The sequence below is a fragment of the Fukomys damarensis genome, unplaced genomic scaffold (assembly GCF_012274545.1).
Source record: "Fukomys damarensis isolate Sample0158 unplaced genomic scaffold, DMR_v1.0_HiC HiC_scaffold_16, whole genome shotgun sequence".
Taxonomy (NCBI): domain Eukaryota; kingdom Metazoa; phylum Chordata; class Mammalia; order Rodentia; family Bathyergidae; genus Fukomys; species Fukomys damarensis.
In genome coordinates, this window is record NW_022900928.1 from 96,959,905 (window position 1) to 96,983,983 (window position 24,079).

At 43.7% G+C, this 24,079-nt stretch overlaps 1 protein-coding gene across 1 annotated transcript in view; it reads left to right on the plus strand.

The window, feature by feature from the left end:
• The window catches only part of Parp12 (poly(ADP-ribose) polymerase family member 12), a gene marked incomplete at its 5' end in the record, with an annotated part of 34,276 nt that overhangs the window by 1,835 nt on the left and 8,362 nt on the right, over positions 1-24,079 (plus strand). Inside the window, 7 exons of the mRNA XM_010631716.1 lie at positions 1,557-1,692; positions 2,230-2,530; positions 4,319-4,420; positions 10,889-11,012; positions 15,088-15,280; positions 19,157-19,298; positions 20,655-20,751. Coding sequence (XP_010630018.1) covers positions 1,557-1,692; positions 2,230-2,530; positions 4,319-4,420; positions 10,889-11,012; positions 15,088-15,280; positions 19,157-19,298; positions 20,655-20,751 — 1,095 coding nt within the window. The remainder of the gene's footprint in view (positions 1-1,556; positions 1,693-2,229; positions 2,531-4,318; positions 4,421-10,888; positions 11,013-15,087; positions 15,281-19,156; positions 19,299-20,654; positions 20,752-24,079) is intronic.

The following is a 24,079-nucleotide window of genomic DNA, read 5'->3' on the forward strand; positions in this document are numbered from 1 at the left end:
TTTTTTTTTTTTTTTTTTGGTACCAGGGATTGAACTTGGTACCAGGCAGGGCAGCACCACTGAGCTAAATCACCCCCCGCCCCATGAGTTCTTTAATGAACCTGTTTGGTAGAATGAAGATGATGGCCCCATTCTTTTGCTTTCCCAAAGTTTGGGGGAGGTTTGACCTGTTTTGGGAATCTGTTCATCTGATGTTTACTGGTCTAGGTGATGGAGTTTTTCTTTCTCATTCTTCGCTTCTCTTTTCCCCAGTTCACAGAGGGACTTCCTTGACCATTCCTTTCAGTGACTGACATAGGGGAGAGTAGGTGTGTCCAGATGTCCCTAGAGAAGTGTTATCCTGGGCTCTAGACATTACATGGTTCTGTGTCTTTGGTAAGTAAGCATCATGCTTTTGTTGCATAGACATGCTGGCTTCCTCATACTTGTGAACACTGTCAGGAAGTATCCCTAAAAGACTGTCACCAAGAATGATCTCACCAGCTGTGCAAGGTTGCTAGGGCTGCCGTGACAAAGTGTCACTGATCAGGGGACTTAAATATCAGTCATTTATTTTCTCACAGTTCCAGAGGCTGGAATTCTGAGGTGTTGGCAGGTTGCTTTTTTCTGAGCCTGTTCTCCTTGGCTTGCAGAAGTCACCTCCTTCCTGTGTCCTCATATGATCTTTCCTCTATGTCTGTCTCCTGATCTCTTCTTTTTCTAAGGACACCAGTCATATTGAATTAGGGCTGACCCTGATGACCTCATTCTACCTTAATTTCCTCTTTCAAGCCCTATCTCCAAATGCAGCCTCATCCTGAGGTTAAGGGAGTTAAGACTCTGATGTAGGAATTTTGGGAGACCACTTTGGACTGTAGAACTGTGGGGGGGCCCCAAAATTGATTATGCCCAAAGCAGGTGGTGAGCAGTGTGGGCTGTAAAGAGTTAACCCCACAGTTGGTTTGTATTGAGAAGCAAGTCCAGCGGAAGCCTACATATGGAAGTCAGAGTGAAACTTACCCAAATTTTGTTCCCAGAGTTAAAACTTTTACTAAAAAGACCAGATTATGGTCGGGTGTGGTGGCTCACACCTGTAATCCCAGCACTGGGAAAGCTGAGGCAGGAAGATCGCTATGAGTTTGAGACCAGCCTGGGCTACATAGTGAGTTCCAGGTCAGTCTCAACTACATAGTGAGACCCTGTCTCAAACCCCCCCGCCAAAAAAAAGACTAGGTTAGTTATTAATCACAACCTGTATTTTTTTTGTTCTGTTTCTAACTCAGAAATGCTTTGTCTCTTGCTTTACAGGCCTTGCCTGTGTCATGTGTCCATAGCAGTTACACATCCTCTCACATAGCCCTCTTAGCTCAATCTATGATGTCACCAGTAAATATTGACAGCTGTGGGTGTTCAGGGCCTTTGTTTGTTCAGCCTTGCTTGCATGAGCATTGGTCATCCTGGCTCCCCCTTTCTCTGTCTCTTTAATTCTGTCTTTACTTTTTCTTTTAACCTTGCATCATAGCACGGAGCAGGAGATTGGATTCCCTGATATATAACATCATCTCTGCTTCTTTCAGGAAGAATTGTAGGAACAGTCACAGCTTGACGACTGATCACAACCTGAGTGTGCTGAGAACTCATGGTGTTGACCACCTCACCTATAGTGAGCTGTGCCAGCTCTTGTTTCAGAATGACCCCATGCTTTTGCCAGAAGTAAGTGTGGCGAAGGGTGGTGTTTCTCTGCGTATAATAGGGAACTGGCTGCAAGATTGGAAGATGGGGAAATATGGCTGAAGGGAAGCCAGGGACCCCAGCTTGACTAAGAATTATAAAAGGGACTCTTGGAGTGAATCTCTGACTGCTGATTTCTAGGCCTGTGATCTTGAGCCAATTCTGCACCTCTCCTGTCGCCATCAGTTGGGCTGGTACCTTCCTTGAAGGGCTCCCATGAGATTGGGGGAGGCTGTTTGGTCAGCAGCTACTGCAGCAAGAGCTAAGGGGAGGAGATGAGATGCACTGCAGGGCCCACCTTGCATGACAGTGATTGGAACCATGGTGTTGGGGATTGTGGGGCTCAGTTGGTCTGTGGAGAAGCTGTCATCTTGAGTGAGGGGTGGCTTCCTTTCTGCCCATGTGGATGATGGAGTCATACATTGGCTGTGAGGCCTCTTCTCATCAGTGACATGCTTGGTGGGAGGTGTGTTGTAGGAGCCTTCCCAGGGTAATGTCTTTTCACTTTTCTGTCAACAGGTCTGCTTACATTACAACAAAGGAGATGGGCCGTTTGGTGGTTGTTCCTTTCAGAAGCAGTGCATCAAACTCCACATCTGCCAGTACTACTTACAGGGGGAGTGTAAGTTTGGTACCGGCTGTAAGAGATGCCATGATTTCTCCAACTCTGAGAATCTGGAGAAGTTGGGGAAGTTGGGCATGAGCTCAGAGCTGATAAGCAGGCTGCCTTCCATCTATAGAAATGCACACGACATCAAGAATAAGAGCTCTACCCCCACCAAAGTGCCCCCTTCTCCTGCAGACCCTCAGGGGATCTCTGGTAAGGCCGGTGGGAAGTGCTGCAGGCAGACTAGGGTGGTGCTGGTGGTGGTTGTGGTTGTGAGTAGATTATTCTGTGTGGCCATTAAATGGAATGAGATTTGGAGTGAGTTTGAGCTTCCTTTAGTAAAATAGAGTTGATAATTCTTTCCTAGCTGGGGGAAGGGTGACTATAAGTTTAACTTACAGACGCGATTAAATAAGATGGTCCGGGCTGGGTGAGTTTGTGTTTGTGTTGATGGGGACTGGATTCTAGAGGACCCTCATCTGTCCTGAAGTGGGGGCCTCACCTCCCTACCTGTGTAGTTGTTCCCTGCTTCACCTCCCAGGGAGCTTGCCTTTCATCAAGGAATCCCAGAGTCAGCCCTCAGGCCTTCTTTGCATTGTAGTCTGTTTTGATTTTACAAAACAAGTGAGAGAGGCATATCTTGACTTGGCCATCTTTCTGAGGTGAATAAGTGGTATTATTTTTCTCACTGTAAATTTATTTTCCTGGTTTTCTGCTCTTTAGTTCCTTGACAGTGCCTACCCCATGGTAACCACTAGATATTTGTTGAATGGGTGTGTTAGAGTATGAGACACGTCTGTCCCTTCTTCTTTTAGAATTAGGCCCACTGGTTAGTTGTATAGATAGCTACAATGTTAATAGTCCACTTTCTGAAATGGCTAGGATTACTTGTCATTCTAATCTTAACTGATTTTTGTTTAATTTATTTATTTTTGTACATTTTCTTTTTTTATTTTATTTTTTGGTTTTTTTGGTTTTTTGAGACAGGGTTTCACTATGTAGTTGACACTGACCTGGAACTCACTGTGTAGCCCAGGCTGGTCTCAAACTCAAAGTGATCCTCCTGCCTCAGCCTCCCGAGTGCTGGGATTACAGGCCTGCGCCACCATGCCCGGCATTATTTTTGTACATTTTCTTTAGTTAATTTTTTCTTAGTCTTTTTCAACTACTTGAAGCCCAGAAGTAGACAGATTTTTCCTTAAGTAGATGTTTAAAAGTGTCAGTTGGATCAGGATCTTGTTAGGAAGGAAGAGGAGAACCCACTGCTGAGCGGGGTTAGGTCCCAGGAGCAGTATTATCTTGGGGAGAGGGAGGTGACACATTCAGGGTCTCTCACGTTGGTTTTGGGCTTTGAAGCCATACCTGCGGAACATCTGAGGAGCTTATCAAAGGAAAATGAAAGATGGATAAAACAGTGACTTATGGTACTGTAAATAGGGAGAGGTTGGGGCTGAGTCTTGTATGCTTATTTAGGGGTCCATGGGTGGCAGTAAATGCAGTAGGTAAAAATTCATTAGAGTGATACAGGAAAGGTAAACTTTGAAGGCACTTACATGTCCTTTTTAAGACCTTAGAGGCAACTTTAAGTTAATTAAGGAGGTTTCACTTGGAGATGTAAGCTTCCCATGGCTTTCTTGGCTTTTCCTACCCATTCTAAGAGTTCATTAATAGATACTGTGTTTGTTATACAGACTCAGATCTGATTTATAGAGAATAGCCTTCCATTTGCTTTTTCCTGTTGACTTGGGTAAATAGCCAGAGTTGAGAAAAGACCCCCTTCATGGCATCCTGGGTTTAGTAGGCAGTTGTGTGACCATGGCTTTCAGGCCTCTCTCTAGAAGAGAGTGCCTGCCTGTGTCTAGGGTGCTTTCATCCTTCACGGAATGGTTCTGTCAGCTTGCCTGGCCACTTTTATGCAACTCAATGAATGAATTCTCCTTACACTTTGAGCTACTGCAACCCCATATCAGAAGCTTCTGTTTTTGTGGTGTTTCTTTGTAGAAAGAAGAGACAGTTTGGGCTCTGTGTCCCCAAACACTCCCAGCCAGGAGGAGATTGACCAGATCTGCTTGTACCATATCCGGAAAAGTTGCAGCTTTCAAGGTAAGTGGGGAAGGGCCTGTCTCCCCCTTCCTAGGAGAGGCATCTGTTTTTCATTCCTAGAACTCTGCTGCAAGGCAACCCTGGGGGAATGCTGGCACTTTGACCAAAGCAGTTCTGAGGCTGTTTTATTGGGAAATTGAGGATGGCAGAATTCTCTGAATTTCTAAAAATGAAACTGTAGATGAATTTGGGGGAACACTTTTATTTGGATTTGTACAAATGATTGTCATGTTGCCCCTTGATCATCTTGGTATAGAGTCACAGACCTGTGTGAGACTGGGATACTCAGTCTAGTTGGACCCACCCTAAGTATCACTTCTAAAGAGTGACAGTAGCCCTAGGGGAGCCTAGAAACTGGGAGTGACCCCGTGGGGAGGAGACACTCAGGCTAGCCCTTCCAGGATTGGCGAAGCTGGGGGTTCCTTCTATATTGACCCAGTGATGCTTACAGTTCCTCTTTACCAGAGGTGGCAACTCTGTGCATCTGTATTTTCACTAAATCTTTGGTTTTTCTTATTCGTTAACTTGGCCTTTGAAGATTCTTTCTCAACTTTGGTGACTTTTATGAAACAACCACCACAACTTCTTGTTTCATTTTCAGTCTTTAAAAGTTGCCCAAGCAGTTCATGCATGACTGTTTACATTTTTTGAAAGAGTCAAATAATACAAAATAAGGCAGGACATCCTCCTCAGGCCTTCCCCAAAGGTAAACATGTACTGTGTGGTTGTAATACTTGTTCTACCGATATTTAACAAATGTGATAACATATCAGTTTGCACTTTTTACTTAACATTGTGTTGTGGAGATATTTCCCACTTGTAAATTCACTTCACTTTAAAACAGCTGTCTGGTTTTCGCTCAGTGATGGTCTCATTGAGCATGCAAGTACCCTGTGTGACACTTTCCATAGATGTCTGGAAATGGAATGCTAGGTCAAAGAATGTGTGCCAGCGAAACATGTGTATTTCTATTTTAAAATCAACATTATTGAGATATAATTTACACAATAAAATGCACCCATCTAAAATGCATAGTAGAGAATTTTGATAAGTGTATATGTCCAGGTACAGTGAATCAAGATAAATAGTCCCTCACTGTAAACTATGTCTTTATAATTCACACTTAATTCACTGGCTCTGGAAATTCTTGATCTTTTTATCACTATAGGTTGTCTTTTCTAGAATTACGTGTAAATGAAATCATATAGTATGTGTTATCTTTTTTCTTTTTCTTTTTTTTTTTTGAGACAGTCTCCCTGTGTCATTCAGGTTGGCCTTGAACTTTCAGAAATCTTCCTGCCTCAGCCTTCCAAGTTCTGAGACTATAGGCATATACACAACCACGCCTGGCCTTTGTTACGGTTTTAGGCTAAAATATTACCCAAAGACTCCTATTCAGAGGGTGGGAGCTTTTGGAAGGTGTTTGTTTCATAGGGCGTTATAATCATTGGTAGATTAACTTATTGATGAGGTCATATCTGCACTGAGCTACATCCCCACCTCTATTTTATTTTTTATTTTTATTTTGAGACAGGGTTTTGCTGTGTTGTCTAGGCTGGGCTTGAATTTGGAATCTTTCCACCTCAGCCTCCCAGAGTGCCAGGATTGTAGGTGTATGCCATTGTGCCTGGCTTTCAGCATGCTCTTGGGATTCAGTCATCCTGGCATATTTATAGTTGATTCATTTCTATTGCTGAGTAGTGATCTATTCCATGAATTGGTTGCAGTTTATCTGTTCATCCATTGATGAGCATTTGGATTGTATCCAGTTCTGGGCTTTTGTAAAACTTCTGTAATATCCATGTGCAAGTTCTCATGTAGATGTATTTTCAGTTCTGTTGGGTAAAGACCTAGGAAGTGCAATTTCTAGATCACATGATGTATGCTTAACTTTATGAGAAACTATCAATCTGTCATTTAAAATCTGTACACTATTCTACATTCCCTCCAGCAATGTATGAGTGTTCCAGTTGCTCTTCATCCTTGTCAGCACTTGGACTGACAGTCCTTTAAATTTTAGCCATTCTAGTATTGTAGCTGTAATTTGCCTTTCTTTGAAGATTAATGATGTTTAAAACATTTATTTTCATAAGCTTATTGGACATTTCTTTATCTCCTATAAAATGTCTGTTCAAGTCTTTTTTAACTTTTTTTGGTACCAGGAATTGAACCCAGGGCCTTGTGCTTGCCCAGTCTCAAAAAAAAAAAAAAAAAAAAAAAAAAAAGTTAGGTGCACCCTAACGCTTGTCTGCTGGCTCTGACCCTGCTGTCCTTGGTGGTGCTGCTGCTGTGTGAGCTGGCTCCCCCCTTGTATTATCCTTGTTGTGTTGGGTGATTCTCCACTGTCTGTCTCTGTTGCATTGTACTTGAGAATCCTTGTATGTCTGTCTGCTAGTTGATTCCAACCAGCTTTTGGTGCCAGGCCCCTGTCCCAGTGATGATAGGGCAGAGGTGATGTGTCATGCTCGGTGGGGCAGCTGCTGGTACATAACCAGCGACTGGGGTGGAGGTTGGTGGCTGTGTCATTTGCTTTTGTTTCTGAGTAGTCTTTGTCTCCACACTTGCATATTCAGCTGGGAAACAAAGAGTGAATCCCCAAGAAGTAAACAACATCTCTACACTGTACTGCTCAGGCAGGGAATCCTGTTCTTACTGTGACAGGTTTGTGTCACCTGACCCTAAGCCTGTGAAGCCCCTCTCCTTCCTCCGAATGTGGCATTTTGCATGTGTTTTTATCAATTTGATTGTTTTTTGTTTTTGATTTTTTTGGTACTGGGGACTGAACTTGGGAGCTTGCACTTGCAAAGCAGGTGGCTGAACCACTGAGCTAAATCCCGGCCCTTCAATTTGATTCTGTCTGCTCTATCATTTAGGAATTCTGAAGTAATTCTGAACTTTTGATGGCAGTTTTTGCTGTTTTCCAGTACTTTTCGGCTTGTTTTTTTTTTTTTTTTTTTCTGGCTTGTCATTTCAAACAAGGTAGGGAAGGAGGGCGGGTGGCTTTGGGTGCTTTGCCTGTCAAACAGGTTTGATGTCTGTGACTCATCTTTTACAAGGTTTAGACTCTGGAGTTCCCCAGTAAGGTGGGGAACATAAAGCAGCAGAAGGAAGGAGAGAAAGGGGACAGAGGATCAGGGAAGAAGAGGACAGAGGAAAGGGGCTTTGTACACCCCTAGCACCTTCCTGTTGTGAGTGGCATGGCCTTCACGCTCAGTTCTGGGCCCGCTGCTTCCCTGGGCCTTCCCAGGGAAGTGCCATTCTGCTGGGTGGATGCCCCTAACCTAAGGGATGCTTTCTGGCAGAGTTTTTCTGCAGGTCCCCCAGGATTCACCTGTGCCAGGGTTTGTAGATGTAGCATCTCAGGGCTGTGATGCTCTGGGGAGGCCTCTCTGCTCTTACCCCAGATAATATCTTAGTGAACTTCAGGGAGGGAACACGAGCTCTTCCTTGGTCATGACCTCTGGACCACAGCTGTGGCTTAACCTGTCCTGGCTCTTCATTAGCCTCTGTACATACTCCTTGTCTAAAGTTCTAGAGAGGGCCCCTGGCCTTTGCTGTGCATGCAGATCGGAAGTCTCCAGTGTAGCTGTGTCCTGGCTTGCTGAACTTAAGAGATTTCCTTGCTGGGTAGCCCAAGCTTGGTCTCTTAGCCCTCTTGGCCTACTGCTCTTTTCTGCCCCATCTTCCCAGCTCTAGGCCTGGTCTTTGACAAACTTTAGCAATATCCTCATTTTTCTTCCCCTTTCCTGCTGTGGTCCCCTTTTACAGAGTCTGGGAAAGAGCCAAAATGAGGTATACCTAGAAGAATGCATATAAGCTGGGTGTGGTGCTGACACCTGTAATCCCAGCACTGAGGGAGGCTGAGGCAGGAGGAGTGCAAATTTGAGCCCCCACCTGCACAATTTAATGAGACACTTGTCTCAAAATAAAAAATAAAAAAGGGCTGGGGATGTGTTACATCTGATCCTGGTCAGGAAACCAAAGTTGTTGCATCTGAGCGATGAGCACTACTGCTTTGGTGTCCGAGCAGCCAACTGGGATTGTGAACTCAGTCCCAGTAAAAAATTGGACAAAATTCAATGAAATACAGACACTTGATTTGTAAAGAGGAAAAGGGGGAGGAAAGGGGAAGACAGATAGCTACACTGATAAGAAAATAATCAGTGTAGGGGGTTCCAGAAAAATAGAGGATCCTTGGGTCATTGTTTCTGGTTGCTTTTATGGGAGGGTTAGAACTTGCCTTAACTGGATTGGCTCTGGACATCTCTGCCTATCATTTCTTCCAGTGGTCTACGTGCAGCTCCTTTCTGTCTGTTTACTTGTTCTTGACCTACTTTAAGGCCTTATCTTTGGGGTGGGTGGCTAGCTGGCATCAGGGGGTGCCTGATTCTTGGTTAACTTAGAGTTAGTAAGTGGGCGTGTGGATATCTGTTGTACCCTATGATGACCCTAGAGTGAATAACAGAATGACTCTCCAGTGACTACACGTGTATATATGTGTGTGTTACAGCAAGGTATGAGTACCCACTGCCCTCAAGTCAGCCCCCCACTTTGCTTCCCCTATATTCGCTTGGAGGTGGGGAAAGCTTATCATTTGTACACCTGGCTTTTTCTCTGTTCTGCCTGTTAGCTCTTTCTCTGGTCTCTGGGTGCAAGCCCCAAGGCCATTTGGTGCCTTTCTTTATCTGTGTTTTTTTTTTCTTTCTCTACCCCTTGTCCTTGACTTATTTCTCAGGGGAATCTCTAGTAAAGTTTGTTTTTAACTCTTTCTGGTCAGGCTTAGCTAGAAGACCTAAGGGGTTCCCTATTCTGTTGTCTATAGACCCTGCCCCTACGGATGTTGCTCAGTGGTAGAGTACCCTTGGTTCAATCTCCAGTACCTTAAAAAAAAAGAGTGAACGTGATTTTAGAAAATTACTGATATTGACAGTATCAAATTATCCAAACTTCATTAATATTATTTTGGAACATGGATTGAAAATGTGCAAAGGACAGTTAAGAAACAAGTCTTCCTCACACTTCTTTTCCCTAGCACCCAGACCCCCTCCAACAACATCAGTGATTATTACTTAGTCCCTGGGTATTTTGTGTAGAACTGTGTTAAACATGCATGTGCATGTATGTGTATTTGTGTATTCTGTGCCACCATGTATGTCTGTTCACATTAGTTCTACCACAGGTGTACTAGCATACTCACACCTTTTTCACTTAAGTGACTAGATGTTTAATTTTTTGGACTATGTAATATATTCTTTCTGTTTGTTTTTCCAGACAGGGCTTTGCTATGTAGTCCAGGCTGGCCTCGAACTCATACAATCCCTCTGTGTCAGCCTCTTGAATCCTAGAATTACAGTCATGGACTACCACACCCGACTGGAATATGAAATATTTTCTTGTGGTCCAGAATTCAAAACATGCAGAAGTTTTTCCTCATAATGTTGTCCCCCACTGACCAATTCTTCTCCATAGGAAATAGCAGCTCTGTGTGTGTGTGTGTGTGTGTGTGTGTGTATGTATGTATTCAGAGTAGCTCTAATCTTTCTTCTCTTTCTCCCAAGAAGCTTTCCTGCACCTTGCTGGGCAGGTGCCTTCTGCCTCGCATTGTGTCTCAGTGGTGGCTCCGTGTGTGATGCAGTGCACTTTCTGGCTCTCCTCTCTCCTTTCCCATCCTCTCAGCTGTCCTGGGTAAGGATGTAGCAGAGCTCATGGAAGCCATTGTAAGACAGAGGTCTGTGGTCTGTGTTCAGGTGTCAGGGCCCACAGGTGCAAAGGTGAGGTGGCTTCATAAGTAAGAAGTTACAGGGCTGATAGGATGTGGCTTCTGGGGAGGATCCTGGGAAGGTGGAGGGGAGGCTGCGGATGAGGATGGACAGGGCAGTGTACGTGAAGACCTGTGGGGGTGGAGGAAGGGCGAGTCTGTTGGCCACCAGAGATCTGAGCAGTTACTGAGATCCCTTGGGTTCCATGGCTAGCTTGGCTTGGGTTTTTGGCAGTGACAAATTGGGTACCACCTGTAGTGTGACTGGGCCCATCCCCATGACATTGACTGCCCTCTGCCGGGGTGGAGACCATTGACCTTCTGTGAGTTTCTTTACAGTCAAATGACATTCATAGATGGTATAACACATACACATACATATTGTTAAAAATCAGCACAAGGTCCTATGAATAAGGGAGATAAAAAGCAAGGTGTATATGCTGGGTATTTAGCTCAGTGGTTCTGCCGCCTGCCTGGCAAGTGCAAGGACCCGAGTTCAATCCTGGTACCAAAAAAAAGAAAGCAAGGTGTATGTAATCAGATACCCAGTATAGCAGGATCTAAATGCTCAGGTGTGACTGCACTAAGAAAACAGACTTCTTATAACCTCAGATTATCCTGAGGTCAGTGGCTGCACCACGCTCACTGACCACTGCAGGCTATGCCAGCTGTGTCTGCCAGCTGTCTTACTACTTTATATTCTGTTTTAGATAAATGCCACAGAGTTCATTTCCATTTGCCTTATCGATGGCAGTTCCTGGATGGAAGCAAATGGAAGGATTTGGACAAAATGGAGCTTATTGAGGAGGCCTACAGCAATCCAGGAAGAGACAGGTAGGAAATGTCCTTGTGTCTGGGCTTTTGTGTATAGTGTAGGAAGTTCAAACAGCATAGATTATTTTTGGTGGCCTTTTTACACACGTGCACACACATGCATGCATACTTGGACATGCACCTGTGTGCAGCCTAGTCTGGAAATGGATGATCTGGATTGAAAATCAGAAGTTTGTGTTCATATTGGCAGTTTGGTGGTTCTGTTGACCTGCTTTCAAAGAGGAGCTGAGAGATGGTACTAAGACCAAGTGAGTTCTTACTTATATGCTACTTGGGTCAATCATATTTTATTTATTCATTTATGGCAGAAAAGCAAGAGGTGATACTTTCTGAACTTCTAGCCTTTTCTGTAAAATCATACAGCTGACCTATTGTTTAACCTTTTACTTTTATTTTTCCAAGTGTGTCTCATTATTTTCACTTAGTTCAGAGTGAATAAAGAAGTAGCGGGTAACCTTATTTTCAGATACTTACCATATTTTGGGTTAAACTTGCTGTAATATGTTTCCACTTAAATATATAAAGTAATTTTGAACTTGAAGTGAATTATTTGCAAATTGCTATTGGTTAAGTACATGAAACAAGTTTATTCCCTTTAGAAGGATTAAATGGCTCACATAACACCCAGAGTCTGTTTCTGAGGTGAAATTTACACACACTAGTGTGCACACATATGAAGTGTACAGCTTTTTTTTGACAAATGCATACAGTCATGTAGCCCACTTTTTAATAGAGATATAAGGCATTTTGTCGCCCTGGACATGCTCCTCATGTCCCCTCCCAGTCACCCAGCCCCTGGGACTCTCCAGTTCTGACTTTCCTCCTGCAGATTAGTCTTGTAAGCAGAAGCGCATGGTATATACGCTTATGCTAGCCCTCTGCTATGAGACTCACCCTGTCATGTTGGCCTCCTGTGCACACACAGGGGTCTCTAGGGGTGGACATCCGGGGGGAGCAGCTGGCAGGTAGGCTGTGCCCATCCTCAGCTCTGTCAGGTGAGGCCAGGCTGTTCTGCAGGGTGATGGTGCCCCTTTCCCCCTCACTGGCAGTGTCTAGTACTGTGTGTCTCTCACACTGGTGCTGTCTCACACTAATAGTTCCTGGTTGGGAATGTAAACTGCTTGCTCTTTTTTTCTTGGATACTCTCCATGTGTCCATTGGTCATTTTCACTTCTGTGGAATGTCCTGTTTGCCCATTATTGAGGAGTGGGGGCAGCTGTTTTTGTCTTCTTTATTTTGAGAAGTTCTCTACATTTCTGGATATTAAATGTGAGCCAACATTAAACTGCCAGTTAGCCTACAGTGTCTTAGAGTAAAGAGAGGTATTTATTCATATTTTTAATGGTTTTGTACTTTTTATATCTCCCTTACTCTGAGGCCATACATTCTTTTGCATTTTCTTCTAAGAGTCTTGATATTTTAAGTATATTTATTTTCTCCCTGCACGTGATGAAGTTTGAGCCCAGTTCCAGTTTTGTTCTTTTTTTTTTTTTTTTTTTTTTTTTTTTTTTTTTTTTTTTGGTACCGGGGATTGAACTCGGGACCTTGTACTTATGAGGCAGGCAGTGGCACCACTGAGCTAAATCCCTGGCCCCCCAATTTTGTTTTTATGCAGGTGAATTCCCAGTTTTGCTAAAGACTGCCTTTTAAAAATTTATTTAATTTCTTCTATTGTGGTAAAATGTGCATATCATGAGATTTACCATCCTAGCCATTTTTGTTGACAGCCCAGTGGGCATTAAGTACAATCCTCTCTGTCGAGCAGCCATCATTATAGTATACATCACTGGCCAGTGTTTGCAGGCTATAGTGGCACAGGCTTCTTGCCCCTCCATAATTCAGCTGTGTTACAGTGGAAATAGCAGAGCTTGGCTGAGTTCAGTCCCAGTCAAGGTCAGCTGACTCCAACTAAATTCTTCCCTCTGAATTAACCCTTTGTTCTCTGCAGCACAGATACTCTGTGCCCTCATTCTGCATTGACACTTGTTATCAGCAGGTGTTCCAAGGCCTGCCCACTTTCCCCCCTTCCCACACTTGTAATGAATAAACACTGGATGTCCTCGGGGTCCTTTGTTTTTGCTGCCCAGGCCAGCTTAGATCAACCCAAGACTCAGTTTCTTTCAGGTCTCTGTCTCTGTGTTTATTTGCCACTTTCCTATCTTGTGGGCACTATACTTGCTCACAGGAGACCAGGACCAATCCAGAGGTCTCTGGTAGCATCCCTTTTCCCATTCTCTCTACATCATCACTATCCATTTCTGAAAGTTAGTTTTAAACTCATCAGTAGGGAGTCAGAAATGGTAAAATATTACACATCTCAGAGCCTAGCTTCAAACTGGGAGCCAGGTGCTGCTCTTTGAAAGAGGCATCTTTCTCTTCTTGTCCTCAGTGCTCATTGTTGTGGGCACCAGGTTGGCAAATACACACGTGTCTATTCTGGCTACCAAGCATAGTCTGGTCATCTGTGTAGTGCCATGCGTCTTGCTGGGTAGAGCTTTGTGGGAAGTTTTGGTATCTCAAGGCAAAGTCTCATCTTTTTTTTTCCCCTTCAAATTGTCTTAGTTCTTCTTGGAATTTTGCTCTTTAGAGACACTTTATACATATTTACATATGAGAACCCTACTGTGTAGCCTTTCATGGTCTGATTCTATTTTTGTCAACTAAATTTTCTCATGGGGGTCTTCCTTCCATGTGTTTTGATTTTCAGCTTGTGTTCAATGAAACTTTGTGTAAATTCTCTTGAGGCTTGAAGGTGAGTTCCTCTAGAAAAGATTTGCATTTGGGAACTGCTTCCTTTAAAGCTAATTCTCAAACACAAATGAGAATCTGCAAGGTGTGCTGGTGTGTGTCTGTAATCCCAGAACTCAGGAGGCTGAGGAAGGAGGACCGCTTCAAATATGAGGCCAGCCTGAACTACAAAGGGAGACCCTGCTTCAAAAACCAAAAGGAGCTGGGCGTGGTGGCACACACCTATAATCCCAGCACTCGGGAGGCTGAGGCAGGAGGGTTGCTGTGAGTTTGAGACCAGCCTGGGCTACATAGTGAGTTCCAGATCATTCTCAACTACATGGTGTGACCCTGTCTCAAAAAAACAAAGGGGAAAAAAAAGAAGAAACACAAGAAGAATTTACCTAAAGCCTGTGTATGGCTAGTTCATGAATTCCAGGGAGTTTTTGCAGAAGTCTCTCTCTCTCTCTCTGTCTCTGTTTCTTCTGTCTCTGTCTCTGTTTTTTGACACAAGGTCTCATTATGTAGTCCAGGTTGGCCTTAAAGTCATGGTGATCCTCCTGCCTCAGCATCTTGAGTGCTGAGATTATAGGCATGCACTACTGTGCCTGGCCAGAAGTTTCCTTCTTGAGATTTAGCCTCCTACCTTCCTCAGATGTTGCCTTTGTTTCCTGTTTCTTGGCTCCTAAAACAGGGCTTTTTGTGGCTACTTGTTAATACTGCCCAAGGGTGGCCACTGACCTTGGCACGTACTCACCCCCTTGGCTTTCTGGCTCCCTTTGGTCTTTGGACCTTAATCTGCCAAGGCCTCTGGTTTCCCATCTGTAATGTGAAGACCTTAGACTCATTTCTGAGGGTTATGAAGATTCAAACTTACTGAGGGGGTGGCTCACATAGTAGGTACTCAGGATGTGTTAACTATAGTTGTTTTGGCTTGTAAGGATTTCTCTTGTCAGCTTGGCAGGACACTTAACTTTATTTTTTTCCTTCGTGGTACTGGGGATTGAAGTCAGGTCTCACAGATGCTAGGCAAGCATTCTGCCATGGAGCTGCACTTCCACAATGCATTTTGAAAAAGGAATATTTTAACCAGCATTTTTTGTTTTGTAATGTGAACAGTTTTTGTGAAAACTTGTCTTTCTTAATCTGATTTTATTATTTTTTTTGCACAATTGAGCTGATCTTAAAAAGCAATTTTCTCTACTTCTGGAAGCATTTCTAAAGAAGGAATGTGACACGTTTAATATTTGCATCTACCATCCATGTATTCCCTTGGGTAGAAGCTCAGGGGTGCTTCTGAGGGTCTGGCTGCTGCAGTTTTCAGTCTGCCTTGTGTTTTCTTGTACAGGATTGTGTGTGCTGGACCTGGTTGTGGTCTAGCTGATGTTCTGAACTTTAACTCCATGAAGTTTGGCACTGCCCAGGCTCGCCGCCTCTCCACAGCCTCCTCGGTCACCAGACCACCCCACTTCATCCTCACAACTGTCTGGGTTTGGTACTGGAACGACGAGTTTGGTTCTTGGCAGGAATTTGGGAAACAAGTAAGTGTGAGGGGAACAGGGTGAATGTGTGGTTCACAAGGAAGCAGCCTTTCCAGACACTAGCACAAGGATCATGAGAAGTGTCCCTGATGGAGCAGGGACCCCCAGATCCCACATCCACGCTAGCTTGGGGGCATCTTGGCATATGATGTGATTTGGAGTTTATTTGCATGAGTTTGTGTCTTTGAACATTTGGGCCTCTCTTGTCTCATGAGAACCTAATGACAAAAAATTGGAGTGAAGTCAGCTTTGTTTTATTGAATGGGATAGGAAGATTCATTTCTTCCTTGTTAACAGAGAACTCCAGTGCTAGTGCCTGGACATGTTTGGATAGGTTTGGTATAAAGTTTAAGTTTTCAACCTTCCTTTCTTGTGTATTTCTGCAACTCTCAAAAGTGGGTAAGAATAGAAAATTGAATTCCATCAGAAGTTGGTTTGGAGTCCTGGTCATATCGCTGCTGTCAGTGCTGAGGTATTCCGGATGGATGAGATTAAAGGGAGTCCCTAGTCCCTTGTAGAAGTGCAAGATTTGGGGCCTCTCTCAGCAGTGAATATTGAGCCACAGGGCCTGATCCTTCTTGTATTCTCTGCATTATGGGAAACTGTATTAAAGCTCTGGTTTCTTGTTCTTAATTGCACTGTAATGTGCTTTTCTCTGCCACACTTTGATGTGAGCTCCGGGAGGACAGGAAGTTATCCCTGTTTGCCACTGCCGTGTTTCCGTGCCTAGAGTGATACATATTGGGTCCTCTGGACATAGACACTGGCCTCTTCTTTTTTAATAATCCATATACCAATAGCATTTTTTGTGTTGGTAAAAACAAGTAATGTAGGGGCCAGGGATTTAGCTCAGTGGTGCCACCTTGTACGTGCACGGTCCCAAGTTTGATCCCCAGGACCAAAAAAAACCCCACAAAAAACAAAACAATGTTAGTAAGATATCATTGTGAGCACACAACATACCCTAAATTGTTTTCTGATAGATTATCCACAGACTGAGTTCCAAGATCACTTTTCTATGCTTGGCCTATTAAGAAGGTAAATGCTCCTTGAGTCTGCAGGCCAGGCAGTGCCACTCACTCCCAGGGTCTCACTGCTTTTGGGTCTGGTCCAGAGAGACGTAGTTTCCCCAGGTTTGGTCAGCAGCATGAGGGCAGAGGCTGGGCTGTGAAGGAGGAGGAGAGGACTGTTGGCTCATCCTGCTCCATGAATCCAGCTTGTCTGATGACAAGATGTTAGGAGCAGTGGCTGGCCAGGAGCACACAGCAAAGGCCATTATCACTTTTGTTTGGTGATCTGTCTAGCTTCTTGGAGGAGACAGGGACAACCCCTGGTTGATAAATGGGATGACACAGGCCCTGGGAGCAACCTATGTAAACATATGTTCCCTGAGTAGCTTGTCACACTGAACTGTTGTAAGTTGGGGAGAGGGGACTCTTCCATACTCAAGGTTTTTACTTTTCTTATTCTTCCTCTTTGTGTGTAGACCAGCTGAAGACAGTTCCAGAATCCCTGGGAACGAGCTACTATGAGTGTCACTAATATATTGCTGTGCTTTTTTTCCGGGGTGTGGGGGTGTGAAGACTCCGGTGTGGCCTTGGTAGCTTCAGGCTGCATATTTTCCTTTGTACCATTAGCTTGACAGCCCTGGGGACCTTTTGTTTGTTCTTGTCCTCCTTTCCCCATGTTTCTGAACAACCCCGTGTTTTGGATTTCTTCCTTAGTTTTTTTCTAATTTAGTTAAAGACAGTTTTCTCTTGATTTTTAGAAAAGGTAGGTTCTTGTCCCAGCTCAGGATGTACCCTAGAATTTTATGCCAGAATCAGACACCTGCTGGGCCCCCCTCAAGACACGTGGAGAGTTGTTATTCCTTCTGCATCTTAGTGGTGTCTCCAGATACTTCCTCAGTTTAACTCTCAGATTTTCCTTCCTTGCTACTTGCTGGGAACAAAAACCTTTTTGCTTTCTGTTCTGTCACCTGCTTCTTCCCCTCCCTGTGGTAAGCTGTCTTGGGAGTTTGACCTTGAGGACTGAAACATGCTGTAAGTCTGACTGCTTGTCTCTTTCTATTCCTTTTAATGTCTCGCTCATTTTCTCAGGCCAAAAAGGAGGTTTTCCCTTCCTTCTTCCTTGCTGTCTAGAAGGAATTTATGTGCCACCTTCCCTTCCTCTCTCACTCATATCTAATGGTTTAGTTAAGAAAAATTTTTTTTTGGTACTGGGAATTGAACTCAGGACCTCATGCTTGCCAGAAAGGTGCTGTGTCACTGAGCTAAATCTCCAGCCCCTCTAATGGTTTAGTTTTGAAGAGTGAGAAAGGGAAATTTAGACATTGTTAAAAGACCATAAAATAGGAGAGCACTTCAGAAATTGTATACTCATGCCACCCTACTGTATTATTATGATTGTGTCTGTAAAACCAGGGACTTGTGATCTCACAGGAGTAGGATGGTAGCAAAGGGAGATAAGAAAATTTACAGCAACAGAGTCCACTACCAGTCCATTACCTTGCATTTTTAGTTGCTGGTGTGTGTTAAATATGGTAATGATGATAGCTAACAATTATTGAGTGTTTTTCCAGGCACTGTGTTGAGTGTTCTGCATGCCATTCTTTTTTCTGCTGATGTAACAAAATAATGGAGGGGCCGGGATTTAGCTCAGTGGTTCCGTGGCCTGCATTGCAAGCGCAAGGTCCCAAGTTCTATCCTTGGTACCAAAAAGAGGAAAAAGAAAGAAAGAAGAAGAAGAAAAATAAAAGATGGAGGTAGGGCTGCCCTGTATAGAGAAAAAAGGTTTATTTAACTCACAAGAGGCCATAATCAGGTAGCCCCATCTGTTTGGCCTCTGGTGAGGGCTCTCTTTGGTGAATCAAGTGTGGTGAAGGGGCCGGGTGTGTGGGTGGGCTTGCTTTCTAACACCCACCCTTGAGATATGCAACTCTGCAAGACCAGCTCTGACCCTTTCTGAAGGCAGCGCCCCCGTGCCCTCACATCTCCTAGGCCCCACCTCTTTAAGGGCCCAACCCTCTTAACACAGCCACCCTGGGGACTGAGCCTCCAGAGTATGAATCCTTTTCCTGTTCCACACTCAGTAGCTTTGCAACATATTTCTTCTGTTACATTTTCTATTTCATTCTCACAACATCCTAGTCTGTTAGTATATTCCTTTAATGCTGAACCAACTTTATTTTCATCTGTATATGGAGGTTTCCAAAGTTGAATCCTGTCTTCCCTTAAAAACTGGGTCAGATTTACTTGAAGATACTTCTTTTGGGCCATCCTGTGCCACCACTGCTGTGTCCATGGTGACTGACCTAGTCAGAGCATGGATCCTTAGTGAACATCCCACATCCAGACCACGGTGGCCAGCCAGAATTCAGTCAGTCCACCCCCCTGATATTAGCCATTCTGTGGGCAGCTATAGGGAGAGTGAGGGAAGGGATAACTGAAAACAAGGGTTTTCCCTGGGTCTAGAAAAGAAAACTACATAGAGGAGGACTGGTCTGCTGAAAGGACCGTGGGAATGAGTGCAGTGGCACAGAGGTGACTTCCTCAGCTGATGAAGAAACAGCTTCAGAGAACTTACTGTTGATATCTGGCCCTCCTCAGAGTGGCAGTTCATGCATTCTGAGGAGCTTCAGCTCCTCCTTTGCCATTGTTCCCATCCTGTTGCTCTGCTCGGTAGGACCCATGCTTGTCTTCCATTTACAGGACAGCTTTCAGGAGAGTTGTGTTATTTTGCTTTTGCGTCTCCCTCTCCTGGTGCTCCCTGGTTCCTTCTCTGGGACGGAACTGTCTGTTTGGCTATGTCGGGAGCATGGCGTGCATACCGCCCATGTCTCCTCATCTTCATGAAGTTCTGGCTTTCCCCTTGCAGGGCACAGTGCACCCTGTGACCACCATCAGCAGCAGCGATGTGGAAAAGGCCTACCTGTCTTTCATCACCCCAGGTGCTGACACCCAGGCAGCCATCCTGAAGTTCCAGGCTGGAAAGCACAACTACACATTAGACTTCAAAGGTACCTCCAGCCCACCTTGCAGAGTCTGCTCTGGGCTCACAGCTCTTCCATATTAACTTGGGGGCCTTTGATGATGCAGGAAAGAAAGAGTGTGTCCACTCAGAAGCGGGGACAGGCCTGTCACCAGATGATGCTGTCCCTACAGGGCTGAGGAGACATGCATGGAAGATAGGAAGGGACAGGGGCTGAAGCCTGGGGGCTTGGTGCAAGCCTATAAGCCCAGCACTTGGGAGGCTGAGGCAGGAGGGTTGCTTCTAGTTCAAGGCCAGCCTGAGCTAGTGAGACCCTGCCTAAAAAAAAAAAAAAAGATTCATCCCAGATGATAATTAAGTCAGTAAAACCCACCTAAGTGTGCTGATGAGCAGCCTCAAGTGGAAGGCTGCTGGTGGGGAGCAGGTGGGGAGCCTCATGTAGGGATGTAGGTGGCTGCAGCATAAAGGACATTACTCAGGTCATCATACACATTGTGCTCCAGGGTAGTGAGGTAAATTACACTTTATAATTTTTACCATTAAAGTGTTCTTAAAATGAGAATAATGTATTTCTCCTGAGAGGAAATTAGGACTGTCAGGGTTTCCATGGTGGGTCAGGACATATGACTTAATTTTTAGGTACTTTTCATTTGTCAACTCAAAGGGCAGGCCCCTCCCCCTCAGTATGAGCACAAGATTCTTGAGGGTGAGGCAGCCTGAATTGTGTTCATTAAAGGTGATAACAGATTTTTTTTCCTTGTTGAGTTTATTGGTACACTTTAGGTATACAGTACAGTTACATTCATCATTGGGTTCTTACACCTTTACATGAAAGGTCTTGGTTCTCATTTTTTCCCCATAACCCTGCCCTCCCTTCACTTCCTTCCCTATTTACAAAAACTTTATTTCTATTTTTTCCTTTTCTCATATTTAAGGTGTGATACAGGTTTTTAAAAAGTTGATAAATACTGCTATAGTCAGTTTTTAAAAAAATTTGTAAAATTATTGTATCAACCCTAACTCCAGACGTGATAATTTGGTCTCAGGCTGGGCTGAGCTGTTTTTATATCCAAGCTGGGAAAAATTGTTAAGCAAAATAATGGCTTAAACAAGATTAGAAGGAACAATTTAAAAGCACTCATGTATAATTGATATGTCAATTGGTAATCATTCCTCTATTCATTAAACCAAGCTTCCTAAGGATACCTGTTTTTCTTTATGAATGTTTGAAATGTGTAAAACTGCCTTATTTTTAAAACTGATTATGGCTTTCATACATTTGGGTTAACTTTCCAGCCCATTTAATTTTGGTTTATAAAACAGTGCTGTGTGCATGTGTGTGTCTAGATACGTCTTGTTTGTTCATTGGCTGTATTTTTTTCAGCCTTCGTTCAGAAAAACCTCGTCTATGGCACTGTCAGAAAGGTTTGCCGCAGACCCAAATACGTGTCTCCCCAGGATGTGCAGACGAAGCAGGCCTGGTAGGTGGCTCGAAGAGCTTGCTTGGTGTGTGTTAGTGTGATCTGCAGCATTGACAGTGTGGAGGGCATTTACTGACCCATATCAGCAAATGCTCTCACACTCTGCTCTCATGAAACCTCCTGGCTGGGAGAGCCTTTGAGGCAGAGTGAGAAATAATCCCCGCCATGTGATTACAGACTGCTTGAGGGATGTGCAAGCCTGGCCAGTCGTAAGCCAGCCTGTCAGTGTCTTTTCGAGGAGTGTGATTGAGGTACAGACCTGGCATTCTTAACTGTTGAAATAATGATAGAATCACACAAATGAAACCCGTGTATCAGTCTTGAGTACTGTGGAATACCAAAATAGGAAACCTGGTGTTAGAATCGCTGATGGGTTAGAATCATCCTGGGTGGGTTCTTTGGTTGAGGGACAATTGCTGGGGGCTTCTAGGGCCCTGGCCTGGTGTGTGTAGGTGGAGGCAGGGGAGAGTGTTGGACTCTGCACATATCCAATCCCCTTTGGAGTAAGAGTGTTGTTTTAGAAGCTGAAGATTCAGCTTGCTTGTGCCACCACCCGCCTGCCTCGAAAGTGCAAGGTCCCTAGTTGCACACTGATACCCCCGCAAAAAGGAGTGTTGTTTTAGGGTTGGGCAGCTTGATGGATTGGAGTGGATTGGGAGGATCAGCTCTTCACACAGCCCCTCAGCCCCTTGCTGGGAACAGGTGACCCAGGTGGTGAGAGGGACCATAGGACCCCTAGGCTTTGCTACAGCTGAAGCAGGGACTGTTGGCTAACGTGGCTGTTACCCGCCTATCACTTGTTAACATGAGAAGTTGGACTCAGTTTGGTTTCAAGGGAGACAGTCTTGGGACTTAGATCCAACACAGTAACTTCCTAAGGAATGCGCCTGCCTTTTTCTTTTTAATTAAAATTTATTTTTGACTGCCCGCGCATTTACATATTTAAAAGTCAAAATTGTTTAACAACGAATACTCAGTCTGCATCTGTTTTAGCTCCACTCTGTCCCCATTGTGGTAAGCATTTTCATGAGTGTCTGCTTTCTCATGTTTCTCTTTTCCAAAATAAGCTGTGCTTGCACACGCAGACATGTGCACACACACACCCCCACCCCCACACACCCACTTACCCACTCATCTATTTTCTTTCTCGTACAAAAGGTAACCCGGTATATATGCTATTCTGTGCTTTCTTTAAAAATCTAAACATAGATCCTGATACTTACTCTGTTTCAACTCACTGAAACCATGAGTTCCTAAGTCTGCCTCTGCTTTGGTGGTTCTCAATCCTGTGTGTGGAGCGTAGTCTTTCTTCTTTTCATGGGTGTTTGTGTTGTTTTCAAAGTATAATGTCACAGGGAACCATCTGGTGTATGTGCTGTTTCAAATTTTGGAGTAGGTGGTCAGTTTCAAGTCCTGGATGGTAATCAAGTTCCTTTTTATGAGCCTGAAATCAAGTTCCTTTTTTGTGAGCCTGAACCACCATACTCTCTCCCACTGGGCCACTGGGCCACTGGGCCACCTGAGATGCTGGTTTTCCTCCCCCCGCCCCACGCCAGTCATTAGGTTCCTAGATGTTGTCATCCTCTAGGTGTAAATTGGTGTGCCAGGATACTTAGTTTGCTTTTTCTTATGAGTGAGGATATTTTTTTTCCTAACATGTAAGGGCCATTTTTCTCCCCCTGGTGGGCTGTTTATCTTTTTGTCCATTTTTCTGTCAGCTTTTTGCTGTTTTTCTTAAATATGTGGACCTTTTGTCTGTTAGGGAGATTAGCCCATGCTTATGTAAATTGCAAATATTTTTTCTTGGCTTGTTATTTGCCTTTTGACTTTGCTTATAAAGTATTTTATTATAGAGATACTTACTTTTCTTTTCGTGGTACTGGGGATCAAACTCCAGTCCTTGTGCTTGCAAGGCAGGCCACCAAACCATTTATTTTCCTTTTTTGATTAAATATGCCAGTCTCTCTCTCTCTTTTTTTTTTTTTGTGGTACCTGGCACCATTTTTTTTATTAGCATCTTAATCATCATCTGGAAAGAGAACATTCTAGAGTAATATCATTAAATATAGCTCTGATAAAGCACGGCCACTACTATGTATCATAAAGCAGGTACAAGATATTTTACATTCACAGAGGTATGATATAGTACCGTCCTACATCAATAATACTAGAATCAGTTTTGGTTTGAAATTTGCTTTGTCTGCAATTAAGATTGCAACACCTGCTTTTTTCTGGGCTCCTGTCACATGGAGAATTGTTTTCCATCCTTTCACTTTCAGTCTATGGGCTTCTTTTTGCACTAGGTGTGTTTCTTGTTTACAACATATTGTTGGATTTTGCTTCTTATTCCATTTTGCCAGTCTGTTTCTCTTGATTGGCGAGTTGAGCCCATTGACCTTGGTGGTTATAACTGATATGTACTGACTTATTATTGACATGTTATTGGCCTTTTGTTGACTCTTTTTACTTTTTCACCTTCTCCTTTTAATTTCTTGCCTTGCCTGTTTGATTTGCTCTGTTGGGCCTCATGGTGTTGTTGCCTTCATTGTCTTTTTCTAGGATCTTGTTTAGAATTGCTTGTAGTGCTGGTTTGGTATTCATGTAGTTTCTCAGGTGTTCTCTGTTGTGGAAGTGTTTTATTTCCCCATCCATTTTGAAAGAGACTTTTGCAGGATACATCAGTCTAGGTTGGAGATTGTTCTCTTTTAGTACTTGAAATATCTCATTCCAGGCTCTCCTTGCCCCAAGGGTTTGTGTTGAAAAGTCTGCTGTGATTCTGATGGGCTTTCCTTTGCATGTGATTTGTTTCTTTTCTCTTGCTGCTTGTAGTATTTTGTTCTTCTGTTGGGTTTCTAGGATCTTAATTATTATATGTCTAGGTGTAGACTTTTTTTTGATTGTGGCTAGTTGGGGTCCTATATGCCTCAGTTATCTGAATGTCAAATTCTTGCCCTCTGTTTGGGAAGTTTTCTGTCATTAATTCTGCAAACAGCTTTTTAAAGTCATTTGTATTTTCTCCTGCTACTTCATGGATTCCTATCAGTCTTATGTTATTCTTCTTTGCATCATCTAGGAGTTGTTGGATCGATTTCTCATGATCCCCTACTGTTTTTAAGAGACTTCTCTTTTCATGGTCACTAGCTGCAATCTTATCTTCTATATCTGAGAGTCTATCTTCTCATTGTTTTATTCTGTTGCGTACACTTTCTGTGGAGTGTTTAATCTCCTGGATATGTTTGAATCTGTTTCATGGATTCCATTTCTTTCCTATGTTGGGCATTTATTTTTTTCCATTTCTTTCTTATGCTGGGCCTTCATGGCTTCTATC